We start from the raw sequence: 18951 nt of genomic DNA, 5'->3' as shown, positions 1-18951 counted from the left end.
ATGGGACGGTAGCTGTCCACCTCCAGAGGGTTCTTTCCAGGTTTCAAAACGGGGATGACAATGCCTTCCCGCCATTGCGACGGAAACTCCCCCTCGACCCAAAGACGGTTGTAAAGATCGAGAAGGCGCCGCTGGCAGTCCACTGAAAGGTGTTTCAGCATCTGACAGTGGATGCCATCTGGCCCAGGAGCGGTATCAGGACAAGCAGCGAGGGCACTGCGAAATTCCCACTCACTAAATGGAGCATTGTAAGATTCTGGGTGGTTGGTGCGAAACGAAAGGCTCCGACGTTCCATCCGCTCTTTAATGGAGCGGAAGGCCTGGGGATAATTCGCAGAAGCGGAACTCATAGCAAAATGCTCTGCTAAGCGATTTGCAATGACGTCGGAGTCAGTACAAACTGCTCCATTCAGTGAGAGCGCAGGGACGCTGGCAGGGGTCCGATAGCCGTAGACGCGGCGAATCTTGGCCCAGACCTGCGAGGGAGTGACATGGAGGCCAATGGTGGACACATACCGCTCCCAGCACTCCTTCTTGCCTTGGCGGATAAGGAGGCGGGCCCGCGCACGCAGCCGTTTGAAGGCGATAAGGTGGGCTAAGGAGGGATGTCGCTTGTGACGCTGGAGCGGCCGCCGGCGATCTTTAATCGCTTCAGCGATCTCAGGCGACCACCAAGGCACAGCCTTCCGCCGAGCGGACCCAGAAGAACGGGGAATGGCAGATTCGGCGGCAGTAACGATGCCGGTGGTGACAGATTGAACCACCGCATCAATGTCATCAGTAGAGAGAGGCTCAAAAGCGGCAGTGGCGCAGAACAAATCCCAGTCAGCCTTATTCATAGCCCATCTGCTAGGGCGCCCAGAAGAGTGACGCTGTGGTAGTGACAAAAAGAGCGGAAAGTGGTCACTACCACACAGGTCATCATGCACACTCCATTGGACAGACGGTAAGAGGTTATGGCTACAGATGGAAAGGTCAATGGCGGAGTAGGTGCCATGCGCCACACTGAAGTGTGTGAAGGCGCCATCATTTAACAGCGAGAGATCGAGCTGCGACAACAAATGTTCAACGATGGCGCCTCGACCTGTGGCCACTGACCCACCCCACAGAGGGTTATGGGCGTTGAAGTCGCCCAATAGCAAGAAAGGTGGCGGCAATTGGGCGACCAGTGCAGCCAGGACATGCTGCGAGACATCACCATCCGGTGGAATGTAAAGACTGCAGATGGTAACAGCCTGTGGCGTCCATACGCGTACAGCGACAGCCTCTAAAGGCGTCTGGAGAGGGACAGACTCGCTGTGCAGAGTGTGAAGGACATATATGCAGACGCCACCAGACACCCTTTCATAAGCTGCTCGGTTCTTGTAATAACCCCGATAGCCACGGAGGGCGGGGGTTCGCATCGCTGGAAACCAAGTTTCCTGGAGAGCAATGCAGAAGAAAGGGCGAAGGCTGAGAAGTTGGCGGAGCTCAGCTAAATGGTGGAAAAAACCGCCGCAGTTCCACTGGAGGATGGTATTGTCCATGGCTGAGAAAGGCGTGAAAGGACTGGGAAGGCAATTTACGCCGCGTGTTCACTCACTGCCACCGATTCAGTACCCGTACGAGAGGCATCCATGGCGTCTGAGGGACCAGCGAGATCAAGGTCCTCAGCGGACGCTAGAATCTCGACTTCATCCTCAGACGCAGAGCGCGAAAGGTGCGGTGGGGTTGGTGCCACCGCAAGTTCTTTGGCCTTAGAGGTCTTTCTCTTGGACTTCTCTCGCTGATCCTTGGGTTTCACCGGCTGGGAAGGCTTCACCGATTCAGTCTCCGGGACAGAGGAGGATCGTGAAGCCCTACGCCCGGCCGCTGGTGAGGACTTATGCCACTGGTGGCCGTCATCCTTCCCGCTGGTGGAACCCTGGGAAGGGAGGGTCCCAAGGGAACTCTTACGGGCGAGAGTAGTCGAAGAAGTTAGACGCTTCTCCGGCTGAGAAGCGGGGACGGACGTCCCCGACGGGTGGGAGGAGGTTGCTCCTGAGGGAGGTGGTGCAGGAGCAACCTGTTGGGTAGAGCCCCCCACGGGCAAGGGGGCAGGAGGAGTCTTACTGCTTATCGAGCTGGCTGGAAGTCTCGAAACTGATGGAGCTAGCACAGTTGTTGTAGCAGCTGCATAAGAAGATGTCATTCTCACAGGATGGAGTCTGTCATATTTCCGTTTGGCCTCAGTATAGGTCAGCCGGTCCAGGGTCTTATATTCCATGATTTTGCGCTCTTTCTGAAAGACTTTGCAGTCAGGCGAGCAAGGTGAATGGTGCTCCCCGCAGTTGACGCAGATGGGAGGCGGGGCACATGGAGTATCGGGATGAGATGGGCGTCCGCAATCGCGACATGTGAGGCTGGAAGTGCAGCGGGAAGACATATGGCCGAACTTCCAGCACTTGAAGCACCGCATCGGGGGAGGGATATAGGGCTTGACATCACATCGGTAGACCATCACCTTGACCTTTTCCGGTAACGTATCACCCTCGAAGGCCAAGATGAAGGCACCGGTAGCAACCTGATTGTCCCTCGGACCCCGATGAACGCGCCGGACGAAATGAACACCTCGACGTTCTAAGTTGGCGCGCAGCTCGTCATCAGACTGCAAAAGGAGATCCCTATGGAAAATAACACCCTGGACCATATTTAAACTCTTATGTGGTGTAATAGAAACGTTAACATCCCCCAACTTGTCACAAGCAAGTAACCTGCGGGACTGGGCGAAGGATGCCGTTTGTATCAGTACTGACCCAGAGCGCATTTTAGACAAGCCCTCCACCTCCCCAAACTTGTCCTCTAAATGCTTGACGAAGAACTGAGGCTTTGTGGAGAGAAAAGACTCCCCATCAGCTCTCGTGCAAACTAAGAATCGGGGCGAATAACTGTTACCTCCATCCTGAGACTTACGCTCTTCCCACGGCGTGGCCAGGGAGGGGAACGTTTTCGGATCGTACTTCTGAGCATTAAATTGAGCCCGAGAACGCTTAGAGACTGCTGGCGGCTGGCCGCCAGCGAGAGATGATGTACCACGCTTCATTGCGGGTCATCCGCCCTGATGCCACCTACTCCGACCAAGGGCCCTCCCCACGGGCGCCACCCAGCCACAGCAATAGCCACCTGGCAGGATGGCCATTGCCGGGAGTCCTGATGGGCATACGTGGGGAGTGAACGGCGCAGGCATCAGTAGAGCGATCCCTGTGTTGTCAGGGGGCTACAACCAAGAGGGTACATGGCGGCCCCACCACAACGGACTGGCTACCGTGCTGGATGTTAGGTGACATGTGGTCCATGGGCGTCGTCAGTGCAGAAAATGGCCCCGCACAGTGCTTGGCAGAAAGTGCACGCAGGGGCGCATCGATGCCCAAGAGATGGAGAGCGGGCAAGACTGCAATGCAACGACGAATAAGATGGCGAAAGTTTTCAACACAACACGGACACAATGCACCAAGTAAGGCGCCCTTCCCCAATCGGCTCGCTCTTCGGAAAAATTTTGAGATATGGAGGTCAAACCCGACAGGGGACCATCACATAAGGCCGAAACGTTTGAGACTCCTTTTAGTCGCCTCTTACGACAGGCAGGAATACCGTGGGCCTATTCTAACCCCCGAACCCGCAGGGGGGAATCAAACCCGGACCATTAGGTATGACATTCCATTGTGCTGACCACTCAGCTACCATGGGTGGACGTAGTGAGAGGTCATTTTCAATATACCCAAATTATTATTGACAGAACAGCTCTGACTCCCAGTAATACTGAAGTCATGATATCCCTGTTTTTCTCAGAAAGATTTGTAGATTACACATGATGGCCCCAACATATTAAAGTGGCAGGATAAATTATTTTCAGACATTCATGCTTTGATGTGTATGTTTTCATCAGATGTATAATTTTCATGTTTTTCACGCAAAAATAAAAGGTGATTCTTCCTGGCAGATTCAAACTGTGTACTGGACTGAGACTCGAACTTGGGACCTTTGTCTTTTCCAGGAAAGTGCAAGTTTGGAACATAGGAGATGAGGTACTGGCAGAAGTAAAGCTGTGAGAATGGGTAGTGAGTTTTGATTGGGTACCTCAGTCGGTAGACGTCTTTCACATGGAAGGCAAAGGTACCGAGTTAAAGTCTTTGTCTGGCGCACAGTCTGGATCTGCCAGGAACTTTCATATCAGCACATATTCCACTGCACAGTGAAAATTTTATTCCAGAAACAACCCCAGGTCATGACTAAGCCATGTCTACACAATATCCTTTCTTCCAGGGGTGCTAGTCCTGCAAGCTCCACAGGAGAGCTTCTGTGAAGTTTGGAATGTAGGAGATAAGGTATTGACAGAAGTAAAGCCATGAGGACGGGTCACAAGTCGTGCTTGGATAGCTCAGTCAGTAGAGCACTTGCCGACAAAAAGCAAAGATCTCGAGTTCAGGTCTCGTTCCAGCACAAGTTTTAATCTGCCAGGAAGTTATATCAGTGCACACACTGCTGCAGAGTGAAAATTTCATTTTAGAAAATAAAAAAATTGTTTCATTGCAAATATGCTATCAATGACTTTTTCTTCAGCTTTTATTGCTGAAAAGTGGAAAGAAAATTAAGCAAAATTATTGACGAAATGATATAAAAATACCGAAAATATACTAAAAACAGCTTTTTAAAAAAATGAAGAAATCGAGCACAAATTTTCACCACAAACAAGTGCCTCTAGCTATAAATGTAGGCTTGTCTTTCTTTGAAGCTAAGTTGTAGGGATAGTATCGCTGTATGTGTTTTTATATTTACCTGGAACCCAAATTGGGCTCAACGTCCTGTTACCTCCACCAAATACAAGAGCCAGTGAGTCTTGTGGGACAACAGAGGAGCTGTTCACATGTGGGGGTGATGCCGTATGGTTGGCACAACATTTCCATGGATGGAAGTTCAGTGGCAGCATCTGAAGTAGATGTTCACAGGACAGTGGTGGATACAGAAAAACCTCAAGGAGGGGACGCTAAAGATACCTTGAGCTACCTTTACTTTTACCGTGATAAAAAATAATCAAGTCACATGCAAAGTTTAAGAAAGTTTTATTTAAACTGATTACACACATATACAAGACAATGCCATCCTTATGATATAAAAAAGTTACAATTGTGGTTCTCTTCCTTAAATGATGCATTCTATATGCCTATCCTTCCTGGCAAATTTGTTAATTACATCGTCAATAGGACAATCAATGTCAGGGTGAATGTTCAACAGAGCTAAGCTATGAATTTGATCCTCCTCCATTGTCACCTCAGCCATATCTTTGTATGCTGCAATGTTGAAAACTTCTTTCTACTGTAGCAACAGATGTAGGTACACAAGCAAATATTTTTTTTACAGCATGTGCAAAGTAGCATAGTCAGATCTAGGACAAACAGACAATGCTTGCATAGCAGAATCACGATCATGAAGGATGTTTATGCTCGTTTGCTTGTATTGAAGAATTTCTCCCATTAGTATCTTTTCAATCACAAAGAGTGATTCTTCTTCAAAGAATGGTAATTCAGTTAAGCACTGATTCAATTTATGTGCCAGATCATTACCATCATGTTTTGGTAGTTGTGAGGGCAAAAGTTACCTCAGGGAGTCACACCTAGTGATACGTGGCTGGCGACCACGGGGCCCCGAGCTGAGTCCTGGCATTGCTTCCACTTACTTATGCCAGGCTCCTCACTCTTATCTTTCCTATCTGGCCACCCTCGGCCAGCTCTTGTTCTTTTCCGACCCTGACGCTATTAGGTTTCGAGGGCTAGGGGGTCTTTCATTTTCCAACCTATACTTCTCATGCAGTGTCTGACCCGGAGCGGGCGGCTGCAAAAGGTGTCTGTATCCCATGTTAGGGGCGGCCTCCAGAACTGCGGAAGGCAACGGAATACCACCGCAGATTATCTTCCCTGCATAATGCAGTCTCCATTTTATGCACAAAAAATGGCTTCCTCTCATGTTAAATCAGTGTCCGGAGGTAAAATAGTCCCCCATTCGGATCTCCGGGGGGGGGGGGGGGACAACTTGAAAGGAGGCAAAAAATCAAAACGAGAATTGGTACCTGGAATGTCAGAACTCTGCTACAAGCAGGAAAACTAGAAAACCTTAAAAGAGAGATGGAAAAGAATCATATGGACCTCGTAGGAGTTGCTGAAGTAAGATGGAATGGACATGGAGAGTTGCAGTCAGATGAATATGTATTCTACTACTCAGGAGGAGAAGTAAAAGGAATTAATGGAGTAGGAATGATTATGACAAAGGAATTGGCTAAATGTGTGGAATATTTAGAGTATGCAAATGACCGGGTTATTGGTGTGAGGCTGAAAGGAGCACAAAAAGATTTACTGATTGTCCAGGTGTATATGCCAACTTCAGAACATGACGACCAAATTGTAGAGGAAACGTACAATGTAATAGAGAGAATAATGGACGAAAATAAAAAATGCTGCAAAATAGTAATGGGAGACTGGAACGCCATTGTGGGAGAAGGGAAAGAGGGAAACATAGTAGGCAGTCATGGTCTTGGAAAGAGAAATGACAGAGGTGAATGGTTAATTGACTTCTGCAGGGAAAGGCAGCTGATAGTGGCAAACACATGGTTCAAGAACCATAAGAGGAGGCTCTACACTTGGAAATCACCAGGGGATAAATATAGAAACCAAATCGATTTTATACTGGTAGAAGAAAGATACAGGAATGGAATCAAGAAGGTGCACACATTACCAGGTGCAGATATTAATAGTGACCACAACTTACTTATGGCAGAAATAGAAATAAGAATGAAAAAACTGAAAAAGGCGACAATGGTGAAGAAATGGGATCTAGAGAAGATAAGGTCCAACAAAGAACAAATTACAGAAATGCTGTCTCGGGACTTTCTAAACACATTACGAGACAAAGAAGCACCTGATAAGGCCAACGAGTACTGGAATATGCTGAAAGAAGGAATCATTAAAGCAGGACAGCAAAATATAGGATATGTAAAAGGGAAAAGGTAAAAAAAAACCATGGGTCACACAAGAAATGATTTCCAAGATGGAGGAGAGAAGAAAATTGAAAAACAAGAACACTTAAGATTCAAGAAAGATATACCGAAGGTTAAATAACGAACTGCGAAGAGAAACAGAGCAGGCTAGGAAAAAATGGCTAAAAGAGGAATGTGATGAAATTGAAGAACTGGACAGGAAAGGAAGATACGACTTACTATACAACAGAGTAAAGACTATGACATGGGAACAAAACAGAGCAGGAAGTGCTACTATGGAAATTTTGAGTAAAGACGAAGAGGTAGTGTATAAAGATCGTGACGATGTCCTCCAGAGATGGGAAGAATATATAAAAGAGCTATATGACACAAATAGCAAACCAGAAACTCTGGAACTTGAATCACACAACAGTGTAAGTGATGAAGAGAAAGGACCGACCATCATAATGGAAGAAGTAAAGTCTGCTATTGCTGCAATGAAAAATGGCAAAGCAGTAGGTACAGATACAATACCGGGAGAAATACTAAAATGCTTGAACCACAATGGAATAAGAGAAATATTGAGGTTATGTAATAAAATATATGACAGTGGTGAATGGCCTGAGGACTTTTTGACAACAGTAATGATTCCATTGCCGAAAAAAACAAGGAACCAAGAAATGCAGCGAGCACAGGACAATCAGCCTCATTTCACATGCAGCCAAAGCGATGTTAAGAATAATTAATAAAAGACTTGAAAAAGTAATAGAGGAGAATCTCGGCGAGGAGCAGTTTGGCTTTAGATGGAATACGGGCACCAGAGATGCAATAGGGCTCCTACGAATCTTAGGAGAAAGGTTTATTGAAAAAGGAAGAGACCTATATATGTGCTTCATCGATTTAGAAAAGGCATTTGACAATGTGGTTTGGGACAAGCTGGCGACTATTATGAGGGAAAAGAGAGTGGACTGGAAAACCAGAAGACTTATAAACTCATTGTACCTTAATCAAAAAGTTTCAGTTAAAGTGAGAGGAGAAAGTACAAACTGGATCAGACTAGGGAAAGGAGTAAGACAAGGATGCTGTTTATCACCTACTCTTTTCAACCTGTACTTGGAAAATATGATTGACCAATGCTCATTAGATGACGAAGGAGTAGAAATTGGAGGAAGAAGAGTAGGGTGCTTGAGATTTGCTGATGACATGGTCCTTCTAGCCACAGGGGAAAAAGAATTACAGGATTTGGTGGACACCATTGCAACTAACGGAAAAAAATATGGAATGAAAATTAACACAAATAAAACAAAAGTATTGGCAATAGGAGGAAATAAGGAACTAAAAATTGTGCTGAATGGAGAAAAACTAGAACAGGTGCAAAATTTTAAGTATCTTGGAAGCAGGATAGACACCAACTGGAAGTGCACCACAGAAATTAAAACAAGGATAGCAATGGCAAAAGAGGCGTTTTATAAGAGAAGGAGAATCTTCTGCAGCGGTATGGACAGAGAACTAAGAAAGAGACTCATAAAATGTCTTGTATGGAGTGTTCTTCTATATGGCGCTGAAACATGGACTATGAGGAAAAAAGACAGAGAAAGGCTGGAGGCTTTTGAGATCTGGACATGGCGGAAGATGGAAGGAATAAGTTGGATGGACAGAGTAAAAAATGAAGAGGTACTGAGAAGAGTGGGAGAGAAAAGGCAGTTACTAGATGTAATAAAGAGAAGAAAAAGAAATTGGATTGGGCATATATTAAGAAAAAATGACGGACTGATAAAAACAGTTTTAGAAGGTTATGTAGAAGGGAAAAGGAAGCGAGGAAGGAAGAGATTCCAGATACTGGATGACATGATGGACGGTACAACATACAGCAGCCTTAAGAAGGAAGCAATGGATCGCAGTAAATGGAGAGGCAAAGGACCTGATAATATAGCAGATAACTGATGACGATGATGATGATGAGGGCAAAAGTATGTTGAATTTTAAACGATAAATATTTTCTTCAGTAAAACATTCTCCCATGTCAGTCATAACATGGTCCAGTGTTGGGATAAAAACAGTTCTTCTCCAATATGTCATAGCATCATCATTATGATCGCAGTTTACCCTGTGTCTTTGTCTGCCTGTAAGACAGGGAACACTCATCTCCATGTCTAACTTTTCCATAACTGCCTTCACCTCTTCAACAACATGAGCAAAGTGGCCATCAACATTGGCTCTCATGCCGTCGCACACCTTGAGCGTCAAATCTAATTTTGTTTTTGCCATCGTGATGTCCAAGCTAGGGCCTTTTAAGATTTTGCTGGCTGGATGTGTTAGGCTCATAATGTCACTCAATTAGTGAGAGCTCTGAGGAGAATATTGGCTTTGGCAGCTGTTGTTCTATCCCTCCAACACTGTATTTTTTAAGAACCTTGCAAACTGTTCCGATATCAGCTGTGAATTGAACAGCAGCATCATGTTGTTCAACCCATCTTGTTTGACAATGTGACTGCAGCGAGTGTTTTAGGTGACTCTTCAATGTTGCGAACCGCTTGCTAGACGCAGTAAAGAACTATACTACTACTTCAACAGTACCAAGTGAGTTTCTCAGCCTCGTAACTTTGCAACTGCAAGACAGTGATGTTGACCTGATGACTTTGATACAGTGCTACTTGCGCATTGATAGCTTTCTTTTTCATTTTAGCCACAGAACCTTTCAATTCTGACATATTAACTGAGTAATCATTACAGCCTATACCCACACAATTCTCCAGTGACAGAGAAAGGATTTCCACTTTCCTTAGAATCATAGTATCTAATACTTCACCAGTAATGCTACACTCTTCATCTTGACCCCTCTTGAGGTTCATTGTCAATGTTTCCACTACTATCATTGTATTTATGGATATCAACAAAACCCAAAAATCTTTGTGTAATTTGCTGCCATCATCGACATATCTTGCAGCTGAACTCAGTTGGGTGATGTGTGCTTTGTCTCTGGTCTCATCGAAGATCATGCCGTAATAACAATAATCTTTGATTTCTTCCAGAATTCTCGATAACATCACTGTTTCATAGTATGAAATAAGTTCATTACATATTGTTTTACTTATGGAAGTGGTGTTTGCTTTAGTGGTCTCAAGGTGATGTTTTAGTTGCAAGTGTCTAACGTCAATTCTAAATCTTAAAAGAGCTCTAAAGTTGCCCTCGTTACTCACTATACTTTCACAATCATTTTCGTTTTCTAATAGACTTCCATCATCTCTATGCCGCCACAGAGGAATATTTTGCTTTCCATGAAACGTGATTGTTTTTATTATAGGTACAAGATGGTCTCTGTTTTCCCTAATACTTTCCATTCTGTCTTGACAATTTATTTATGACCTCCAGTTCGCGGTTGTCTATGTCTCCAAAAATAATTTTGCATCTGTTGACGCTTGAACATCCTACTGGAGCTGAGAGTGAGTCTCAAGGTCACCATCTTTACCAGTAAGTTTGGCAAACTTTGTTAGTGGTTCAGCCACAAGCTTCTTGGCGATAACGGATTTCTTTCCTCCAACCATTTTATTATTCACAAAAACTGAACCGCTAATGCAAAGAAGTCCCTTTTTAACTTGTGAGAACGCCAGCCATGGATACTGTTCAGTGATTATTGTGCACTTGTCTGCGTTCAACATGTCCCCTCTTGTCCTCTGAAGTATGAAAGCTGTAACCTTTTTCAGGTTTCCTGGAAGCTGTGAGAAGCTTGTGTTTTATATCATCACTAATATTTCCTGACACTATTATATTCAAACAATTGCCAATATCTGTGGGACTAACGGACTCAATCAATGAACTTTGTTGTGGAAGTTTTGACAAAGTACTGGGCTGGCTCTGCCTGTACATCTGGTGGTGTTTTTGTGGCTGGATGGTGACAGGAATCTTCAGATGTTTCTACTTTTCTTTTTCTTATTACATAATGAGCCATTTTATTATAGTGTTACGATGTAGGTAAATTAGATGCCACTTTATTCGCAATGAAAAACTCAACACTAGTACATTTAGCACTAAAACACACACGATCACACTCCACGTACTTCAAATATCACTAAGCACAACACTGACTGAAGTCCGTGGTAATAGCCAATAATCGCAGTTGTTCACTTTTTATCACTTCCAAGTTATTGCAATGATTGTAGCTTTCCAACTGACTACCTGGCAGTGACTCCCCTTCCCTTATATACATTGCTCAGTTGTTTTGAGAACATTTGGAGCCTGAATGTTCACTTCTAGACTTTTATGGAGTGTGAACAAATACCTACTGTGAAAGCAATAAGCCAATATGTACCTTTCGACATATCATATAAAGGAGAGTTTCCAATAATGACAATATGTGTGGAACTTTTATTCAATTCGGTTCCTTTCTAGTGCATTTGACAGAGGGCCTATAATAGTAACAATGTGTTTTTAGGAATCTTCTGGAAAGTCACTACTACGCATCAATAGTTTCCTGTACCTAACTACCATAATGAGTCTTGTAACAATGTTTTTACTGAGAAATTACTATGAATTACTGTCACTAATACTTCACAATCAACTGATCACCCTCACTCTTGACTACTCTCCACACTTGCACTTGCTACACCTAGGACTTTTTACTTATTCATTCTTAATATTTCTGCTTCTGAATGTTAACTAGCTTCCTATTCAGATAATAGTCCATATTTATAACGCTACGTATTGAAGGTTCTCTGTACCGTCAAACGGGGTGATTTCGGACAGTTTTGTTGTTATTTTGATCGTAACTTTCGTATATATTGTTAGATTAAATTGATTGTTATGGAAGTGGTAGGGTATACGTGTAGCGAATAAAATATACCAGAACCAGAAAGTGTATGTGTGGGTATATTTATCTGAGGCAGTTAAATAAAGTGACCGAAGTCACCCCATGGATTGGGGTGATTTTAGACACGTGTTTTTTAAATCTCTGTCCGAAGTTACAGTATATAGAGGGCGAATTCGGACAGTTACTGCCTATTTTTAAAATTTTACATGCTTTTTATTTGATTTTGGTGACATTTAACACATGGTGGGAGATTTTCCAGCTTTGCCTTGATATTGGAGAAAAACATCTTAACAGTCTCTTTGTTCACTTCTGTATGAGCTCGTTTAATGTTTTCGCTTAAGCGAACGGAAAGATCTTCTCACTGTCGTTTGAGGAATAAATTCACCCATTCTTCACCTGGCAAATTTTTGTGAAATTTCTTTTCTTTTCGGCCAAATTTATCAAGGTAGCCTTTAACTAAATATTTAATATCCAATTTAATGAAGGGAAATCCCCAATGTGCAGCCCTTGCTTCAACGTTTCTCTTTCTTTATTCAGCACTGGCTGCCCTCCCATTTTTTTCAGATGTGCTTCCTGCACTTTATTTTGTAGGGTTGATATAGGTATACCACACAAATCACACGCTTTTCTATACAATAATTTACCACTTTGAATATCACGAACCACTTTATCTAAAAGTTCTGGGCCATAATTACACCGTAATGTAGCACATCTCTTTCTCTTATATGTTCTTTGCATTGTCCGAAATCACCCCACACAGTACACAGTTTTACAGAAACCGTCGTTATTTTATAACCTAGCACGAGAAACTCAACAAACTAGTACAGAAATTGTCTCAATGCTGTTAGCTACTGAGTGCATCAACAATTACGGTTATAACAAATTCCCGCTTGGCGCAACAACAGAAAGTTTCCACTTTACGATAATGCATGGATTTTTAGCACCGAGACTGTTCAGCAATTATTCACGTAGGGAAACAATTGACGCCAAATAAAAGTTGTGGAAAGCGATAAATGCAATCTTGCACTAAAAATAACTGGCACACATACATTAAAATAAGTAACTCTTTGTTTCTATGCAGTGACAAAGAGCAACTAAGCCATACTGTCCGAATTCGCCCCGGTGTCTGAAATCACCCCGTCTGATGGTACAAGAAAACAGCAGCTTGCAGGACTAACACTCCTGGAAGAAAGGATATTAAGTAGACATGGCTTAGTCATGACCTGGGGTTGTTTCTGGAATGAAATTTTCACTCTGCAGTGGGATATGTGCTGATATGAAAGTTCCTGGCAGATCCAGACTGTGTGCCAGACAAAGACTTGAACTCGGTACCTTTGCCTTCCATGTGAAAGACGTCTACCGACTGAGGTACCCAATCACAACTCACTACCCATTCTCACAGCTTTACTTCTGCCAGTACCTCATCTCCTATATTCGCGAGTTTTCTCGAAAAATGCCAGACAGAATACTGCCTCGAGATCACTTGAATGGCCACAACTTTTCTCGTAGGTATGTGTTAGCTATCTGTGTGCCAGACAGAAACACACAAAATACAATGACACGTATGCACGTGTTACGCAGGAAAGTACAACTACTCAATAACTATTCTATACATGGAGTTTTAAATGACATGAAAGTGTCCCAGCTAATTCACCTTTGAGCTTACTTTTGTGTGTGTGTGTGTGTGTGTGTGTGTGTGTGTGTGTGTGTGTGTGTGTGTGTGTGTGTGTGTCAGAGCACGTGCACTTGAATCGACTGCCTGTTTTGGTTAAAGGATGACCAGGCGCAATGAGTACTGCTCATGTCATCTGTTAACTTGGTTGGATATCACTGTTCCGCCTGTGGATTTTCACTGTGGCAAGGAGGGATGGTGCAAAGGAATAAATGGTGACTGTTGCAGCCTGATACAAAAACATTAACATTTGTTTGCTTTGATACTACACATACACTACTGACTAATCTTGCTTAAGAGTCTCATGGTCATTCTGTCCAAGTCCACATTTTGAGATGTATACATTATGCAGCCCAGATATTTCAGTTTTTTATTCTGGCTCAGAGCTGTTTAAGTTTGGACATTTAAGTTGACGATCCTTTTTAGTCCTGTTACTTGATTATTAGATCATATTACCTCAGGAAGCATTCTTCCTTTTAGTGTAAAGCATATAGTGGCTTGTTCTATTTTAAGACATGCTGCATTTCCTTCAAGTGTTTAAAATCACTGGAGTGTGATTCCCTATGTTTCCAGTGGCGGGTTTCAATATAGGCCCACTAGGCATGGGCCTAGGGGCAGTACCTTAAAGAGGGCGACATTTTTTGCTCTGCACTCATTTTAATCTTTTACATTTTAATATTGTTAAACAACCTGCTAGTTTAAATAACCCTTAAGAACGAAATTCGACAAAACAAACTTGGAAATATACATAGTTTACTTGGTGACTGAATGGAAATTTAACATTGGGTTTCTTATGGTATCATCATCATGATTGTTCAAAATATTTTGAAGTAAGTTGTCAGGACGGCAATCTACAATACAATGTTTGAAACATCATTATTCTGAGAATGTTGTAGACTTCTACTTAACCCTAACATTTTCTCCATGAAAATACCGGAACCCCTGAAAAGCTATGAGAAACTAAACAGCAGTTTCTTAAATACTGTACCATGTATGGGCCTCAGTATGTAAAACCCGACTCAGCTTAAATTTCTTGTAGAAATTATGGGGAAGTATCAAGTCAACCCTCCATTACTTTAATTAATGTGAAAGTTCTGTGGTCTTCAATATCTAAGCTTTGATTTAATGACACCCGTTTGACAAAACATGTTGATACTGGGAATGTTTCACATTTTTAAACGTATGTTTGTACAAAAAGAACATCAGCTGAATACCTAATAATGTGTGAAATACATTTCACGACAGTTTAAAAATTTTACTGACAGCGTAAACAGGAGACAATACAATTAAATTATTCTGCATTGTCATTCTTTCATAGCACAGTTACTTCGAGTAATCTGAGTTGGTAAATTTATTGCTCCATGTTTAAAGGAAAAATCTTTGCATTCGTGTGCCGAGTTTAAAGTAAAAACTTTTGTCCTCATGTGCGATGTAGTACGACTGGAACTGGATACAGGGTTTCTTTCATTTTACAATTTTTTTTCTTTTGTTTTGACTGTCGGTTGACAAATTTGTAAGTGCCTTAACATGAAGAACAGCATAAAAAGCAAACATGCAAAATTAAGTGCGGTGGCATCGGAAATTATTGAAGGAAAGGTCAGAACGAGAAGCCAATGTTCTAAAAATGCTTGGCAGAGTAGATAAATTTTTCACAAAAAAAGGTTGCTGGTTCGACTTCAAGTTCCAAGTAGTATGGATGCTAGGTTAGCAGAAGAGCTTCTGCGAAGTTTGGAAGGTAGGAGACGAGATATTGGCATAATTAAAGCTGTGAGGACGGGTTGTGAGTCGGCCCGCGAAAGACGAAGGTCACGAGTTCGAGTATTGGTCCAGCACACCGTTTTAAACTGCCAGGAAGTTTCGTGACAGCTCACACACTCCTGCAGAGTGAAAATCTCATTCTGGAAGTATGGATAATATTTCTGGCACTGCAGCTGTTGTAAAATAGTAAATACAGACAAAACAAAAGTTAAAAATGAAGAAAAGCAAATGATTTATGATTTTGAGTTTATGAAAAAGTAAGTGTCGAGTCAGACATTATAAAAAGAAATAACCTAGTTAGTGATGATCCCGCAGAATGGTGTGTCAATGAATCAACAATCAACATTCTCTTACAACATGACATTCATTGAAATTGTAATGGTGATTTTTCTAATTCAAGAAGATCAATAGGCAATACAACCAGATATTTGAATAAAAATGTATTTTACTGTAAACTTTTAAATGGTGAATCTACTTTGTGTGATTTTCTAGTATATTCCTGTAGCACAGATGCTGGTTTTTGTGCACCATGGAAATTGTTCGGAGGTAAGGCCACGATTGCTACTAATGGTACTGCAGATTGGAAAAATATTTCTAATATTTTATCTCACCATGAGAATTCACTTGAACACAAAAATTCTGGGTTATCATTCTCAACAAGAAAGTCACTTGGAACAATAGAAAACCATTTCGAGTCTTATGCTGAGACAGAAAAAATGAGTTTGATCCTTCTCTCTCAGAGCACATGGAACAATATAGAAACCCAGGGCAGGGCCATATAAGGTATCTTTCTTCAATAATCTGTGATGAAATAATAGAGCTTCTTTCTGAACGAATAAAGAGAATTATCATAAGTGAATTAAGACAGGCCAAATATTTCTCTATTATAGAAGATTCTACTGCAGACATTTCACATATTGATCAATTATCTTCCATATTAAGGTATGTGAACAAGAATGATGAACCAGTTGAACGTTTCCTTCTGTTTTTACCAAACCCGGGACACAAGTTCGAAAACTTAGCTGAGGCAATACTCATCTACAAATTGCATTGATATTACTGACTGTAGAGGCCAGTCATGTGACAACGCAAGCAATATGTCAGGAACCTACACTGGTTTGCAGGCAAGCATTAAAGAACAAAATCCAAAAGCGCATTATGTGCCTTGTGCCGCACATTCTTTGAATTGAAGTCGGCACTAGTGCTGCAAGCTGTTGTCGGGAAGCATGTTCATTTTTCAATGTAGTGCAAAACTTTCATCATTATTTTTCCTCTGCTTCTACACAGTGCTGGGATAAACTTCTTTCTTTCATGAAACCAGGAAGCAAAATGGTAAACAGTATATCAAAACACGCTGGTCACCAAGAAGGGTAGCGTGTGTAAGTCTATATGAAAACTGGGAGTGCATCAACATTCCCCTCACACATATTGCCAATAATACGTTTGAAAAACAACTTGTGCGAAATGAGGTTTCGGCTTTATTGAATCAACTCAGCAGACTAGAAACAGCTTTCATGATGACAGTTTGTAAGGACATACTTCAGAGATTTAATAGTGTAAATCTGAAATTGCAAAGTATAAATATTGATACTAAAATAGTGGATGAATTACATGAATCACTTGTAGGATTTATTGCATCTATTCGTGGCATGTTCAACTATTATGAAAATAAATCCATGGAGATTGCGACTGATATAGACTATGAATGCACCCATAAAAGATCATGAAAATGCAAACTTCATGATAATGAAGAAGCGGACTCCGAAGAAGTTTTTCTGACTTGTATGCCAAATTAGTGAGGAGGAAGGAAAGTTATAGAACACTGTTGGACTCATTCACAGTTTTCACTAACCTTAAGAGCAGTTCACCTGACAATATTTCTGAACGTGCAGCAAAACTCCAAGTGTCATATGAAACAGATTTAGAGCCTTCCTTCCCTAGTGAATGTGCATATTTTGCGAAACTTTTGAAATCTTCTGAGATTAGTGGTATACCAGTCAAAATGAGTAAATTTTTGCGATAAGAGAGGTTACAGTCCATGTTTCCGAATGTTGACATTGCTCTTAGAATATTTCTATGTATGGCACTTACATATTGTTCAGCAGAACGCTCGTTTTTGACTCTTAAAAGACTGAAATCGTACCTATGTTCTACGTTGTCTGAGGAGAGATTGAATGCCTTGTCCATTCTTCACATTGAAGCCGACCTCCTGACTGATAACCATCTGAACTATGAAGATATGATCAACAAGTTTTCTGCCATCAAAGCCAGACCCAAATTTTGCTAACTGGAGAGTTAGCTTACTTATTCATATTAGTTTTAAAAACTTAAGAGTACCATGTGATTTAATTATTTTTTTTTTTAAATCTGCTACACATTCAAGTTATTAGATCGTAAAACGAAAGTTTAATTTTGAAAGCACCTCTGTAAAAGTACATATTAATTTCTAATGTATGACAAGTTCGCTTCAATTTTTAGATTGTAACATATCTTTTTTATTTTCATTTTCATGGTTCATGTAAAAGAACATATTAAAAGTGAATGTATAACAAAAATCTGTTGTCTCCTACATGCTCTGCTGAATTTTTAGGCCATAAAAGAAAAGATATTTTCCTTGTGTTCGTTTCTGTTGTTTTTCAACAGAAGAATTTGTTAACACAATGCAGTTATAAGTCTGTACAGTTCAGGAACCATATTACATTTCATTGAGTGCAACTAGACTGCTGACGCATCCTTCAGAACAAACAATAGCAGAGTACGGAAACAGATCACAGCGCTCCCACCCAATACAGCAATTGTAGTGACCGGGTAATAGTTATTATTTAACACAGTTTTTTTTTCGGCGCAAAATTTTTAAATCTGCCACTGTATGTATCGTAATTAATCTGCTTGGCGATGACACACTTCATTTTGGGAGGCTAGATCGGGTGATTATATTGAAGCTGTTATGAGCTGTTGGCCTCTACAACTAACTGAATCAAATGTATTTAAATTGTACATGACTTAAAAATAACTGATGGCCTTTACTGATATTTTTAATTTGTTTTAAGCTGACCATTTTAATTAGTTATTTGGTAGACTAAAATTTTGCAAAAGACTGTACATGTTATTTCTCAGCCTGTCAACCTGGTTCCTTCCATTACTGAACTGAATGTCCTATCTTCTGATAATTTTAACATAGCTCTTTACTGACTAGCTCATTTATATATATTAGTAACATATCTGCAGTGATGAGCAAGGTCTTGCTCAAATCTTATTAAAATCTTCAGAGAGAGGCACTACTCTCCAAACCTAGTCCATAGACAAATCTTCCATAACATATCAGCACATGTCCCATGTCCGTAACTCCCCCCCCCCCCCCCCCCCCCCCCACACACACACACACACACTACACCAACCACAAACTAGCTGCGAAGGAAGACCGTTCTACCTACCTATTATCAGGCTAACCTGTAGCAACTTAACCACATCGTTTGCCAGGAATTGAACATTGCATCATTATGCCCATAAATAACAACATCCAACCTACAATCCTTCCCTATGTCTCAGAGTGGTATTCCATCCTTCAGCCAATCTATGGAATTCATGGTCAATCCTTATGCCATACCTAGTCCTAATTCCTTGCCACATGTACCATTTCTCTATGTAACACCTGCCCTATTGTACTCAACCACTACAACCTATTCTAGTCCCTCCAAAGGTGTATCCTACACTATCAAACGCAGAGCA

General features: G+C 41.7%; 1 protein-coding gene across 4 annotated transcripts in view; it reads right to left on the bottom strand.

Moving 5' to 3' along the window:
- The window catches only part of LOC126457767 (protein BTG4-like), a 69450-nt gene that overhangs the window by 9603 nt on the left and 40896 nt on the right, over positions 1 to 18951 (bottom strand). The window contains exon 4 of one of the 4 annotated variants that reach the window (XM_050094336.1): positions 4795 to 4945. The exons of the other annotated variants lie outside the window; for them this stretch is intronic. Coding sequence (XP_049950293.1) covers positions 4795 to 4945 — 151 coding nt within the window. The remainder of the gene's footprint in view (positions 1 to 4794; positions 4946 to 18951) is intronic. 4 annotated transcript variants of the gene reach the window in all.

This window comes from Schistocerca serialis, chromosome 2 (genome assembly GCF_023864345.2).
Source record: "Schistocerca serialis cubense isolate TAMUIC-IGC-003099 chromosome 2, iqSchSeri2.2, whole genome shotgun sequence".
NCBI classification, from domain to species: Eukaryota; Metazoa; Arthropoda; class Insecta; order Orthoptera; family Acrididae; genus Schistocerca; species Schistocerca serialis.
Note: the sequence above shows the minus strand (reverse complement) of the source record. Positions and strands in the feature narration are given on the sequence as shown.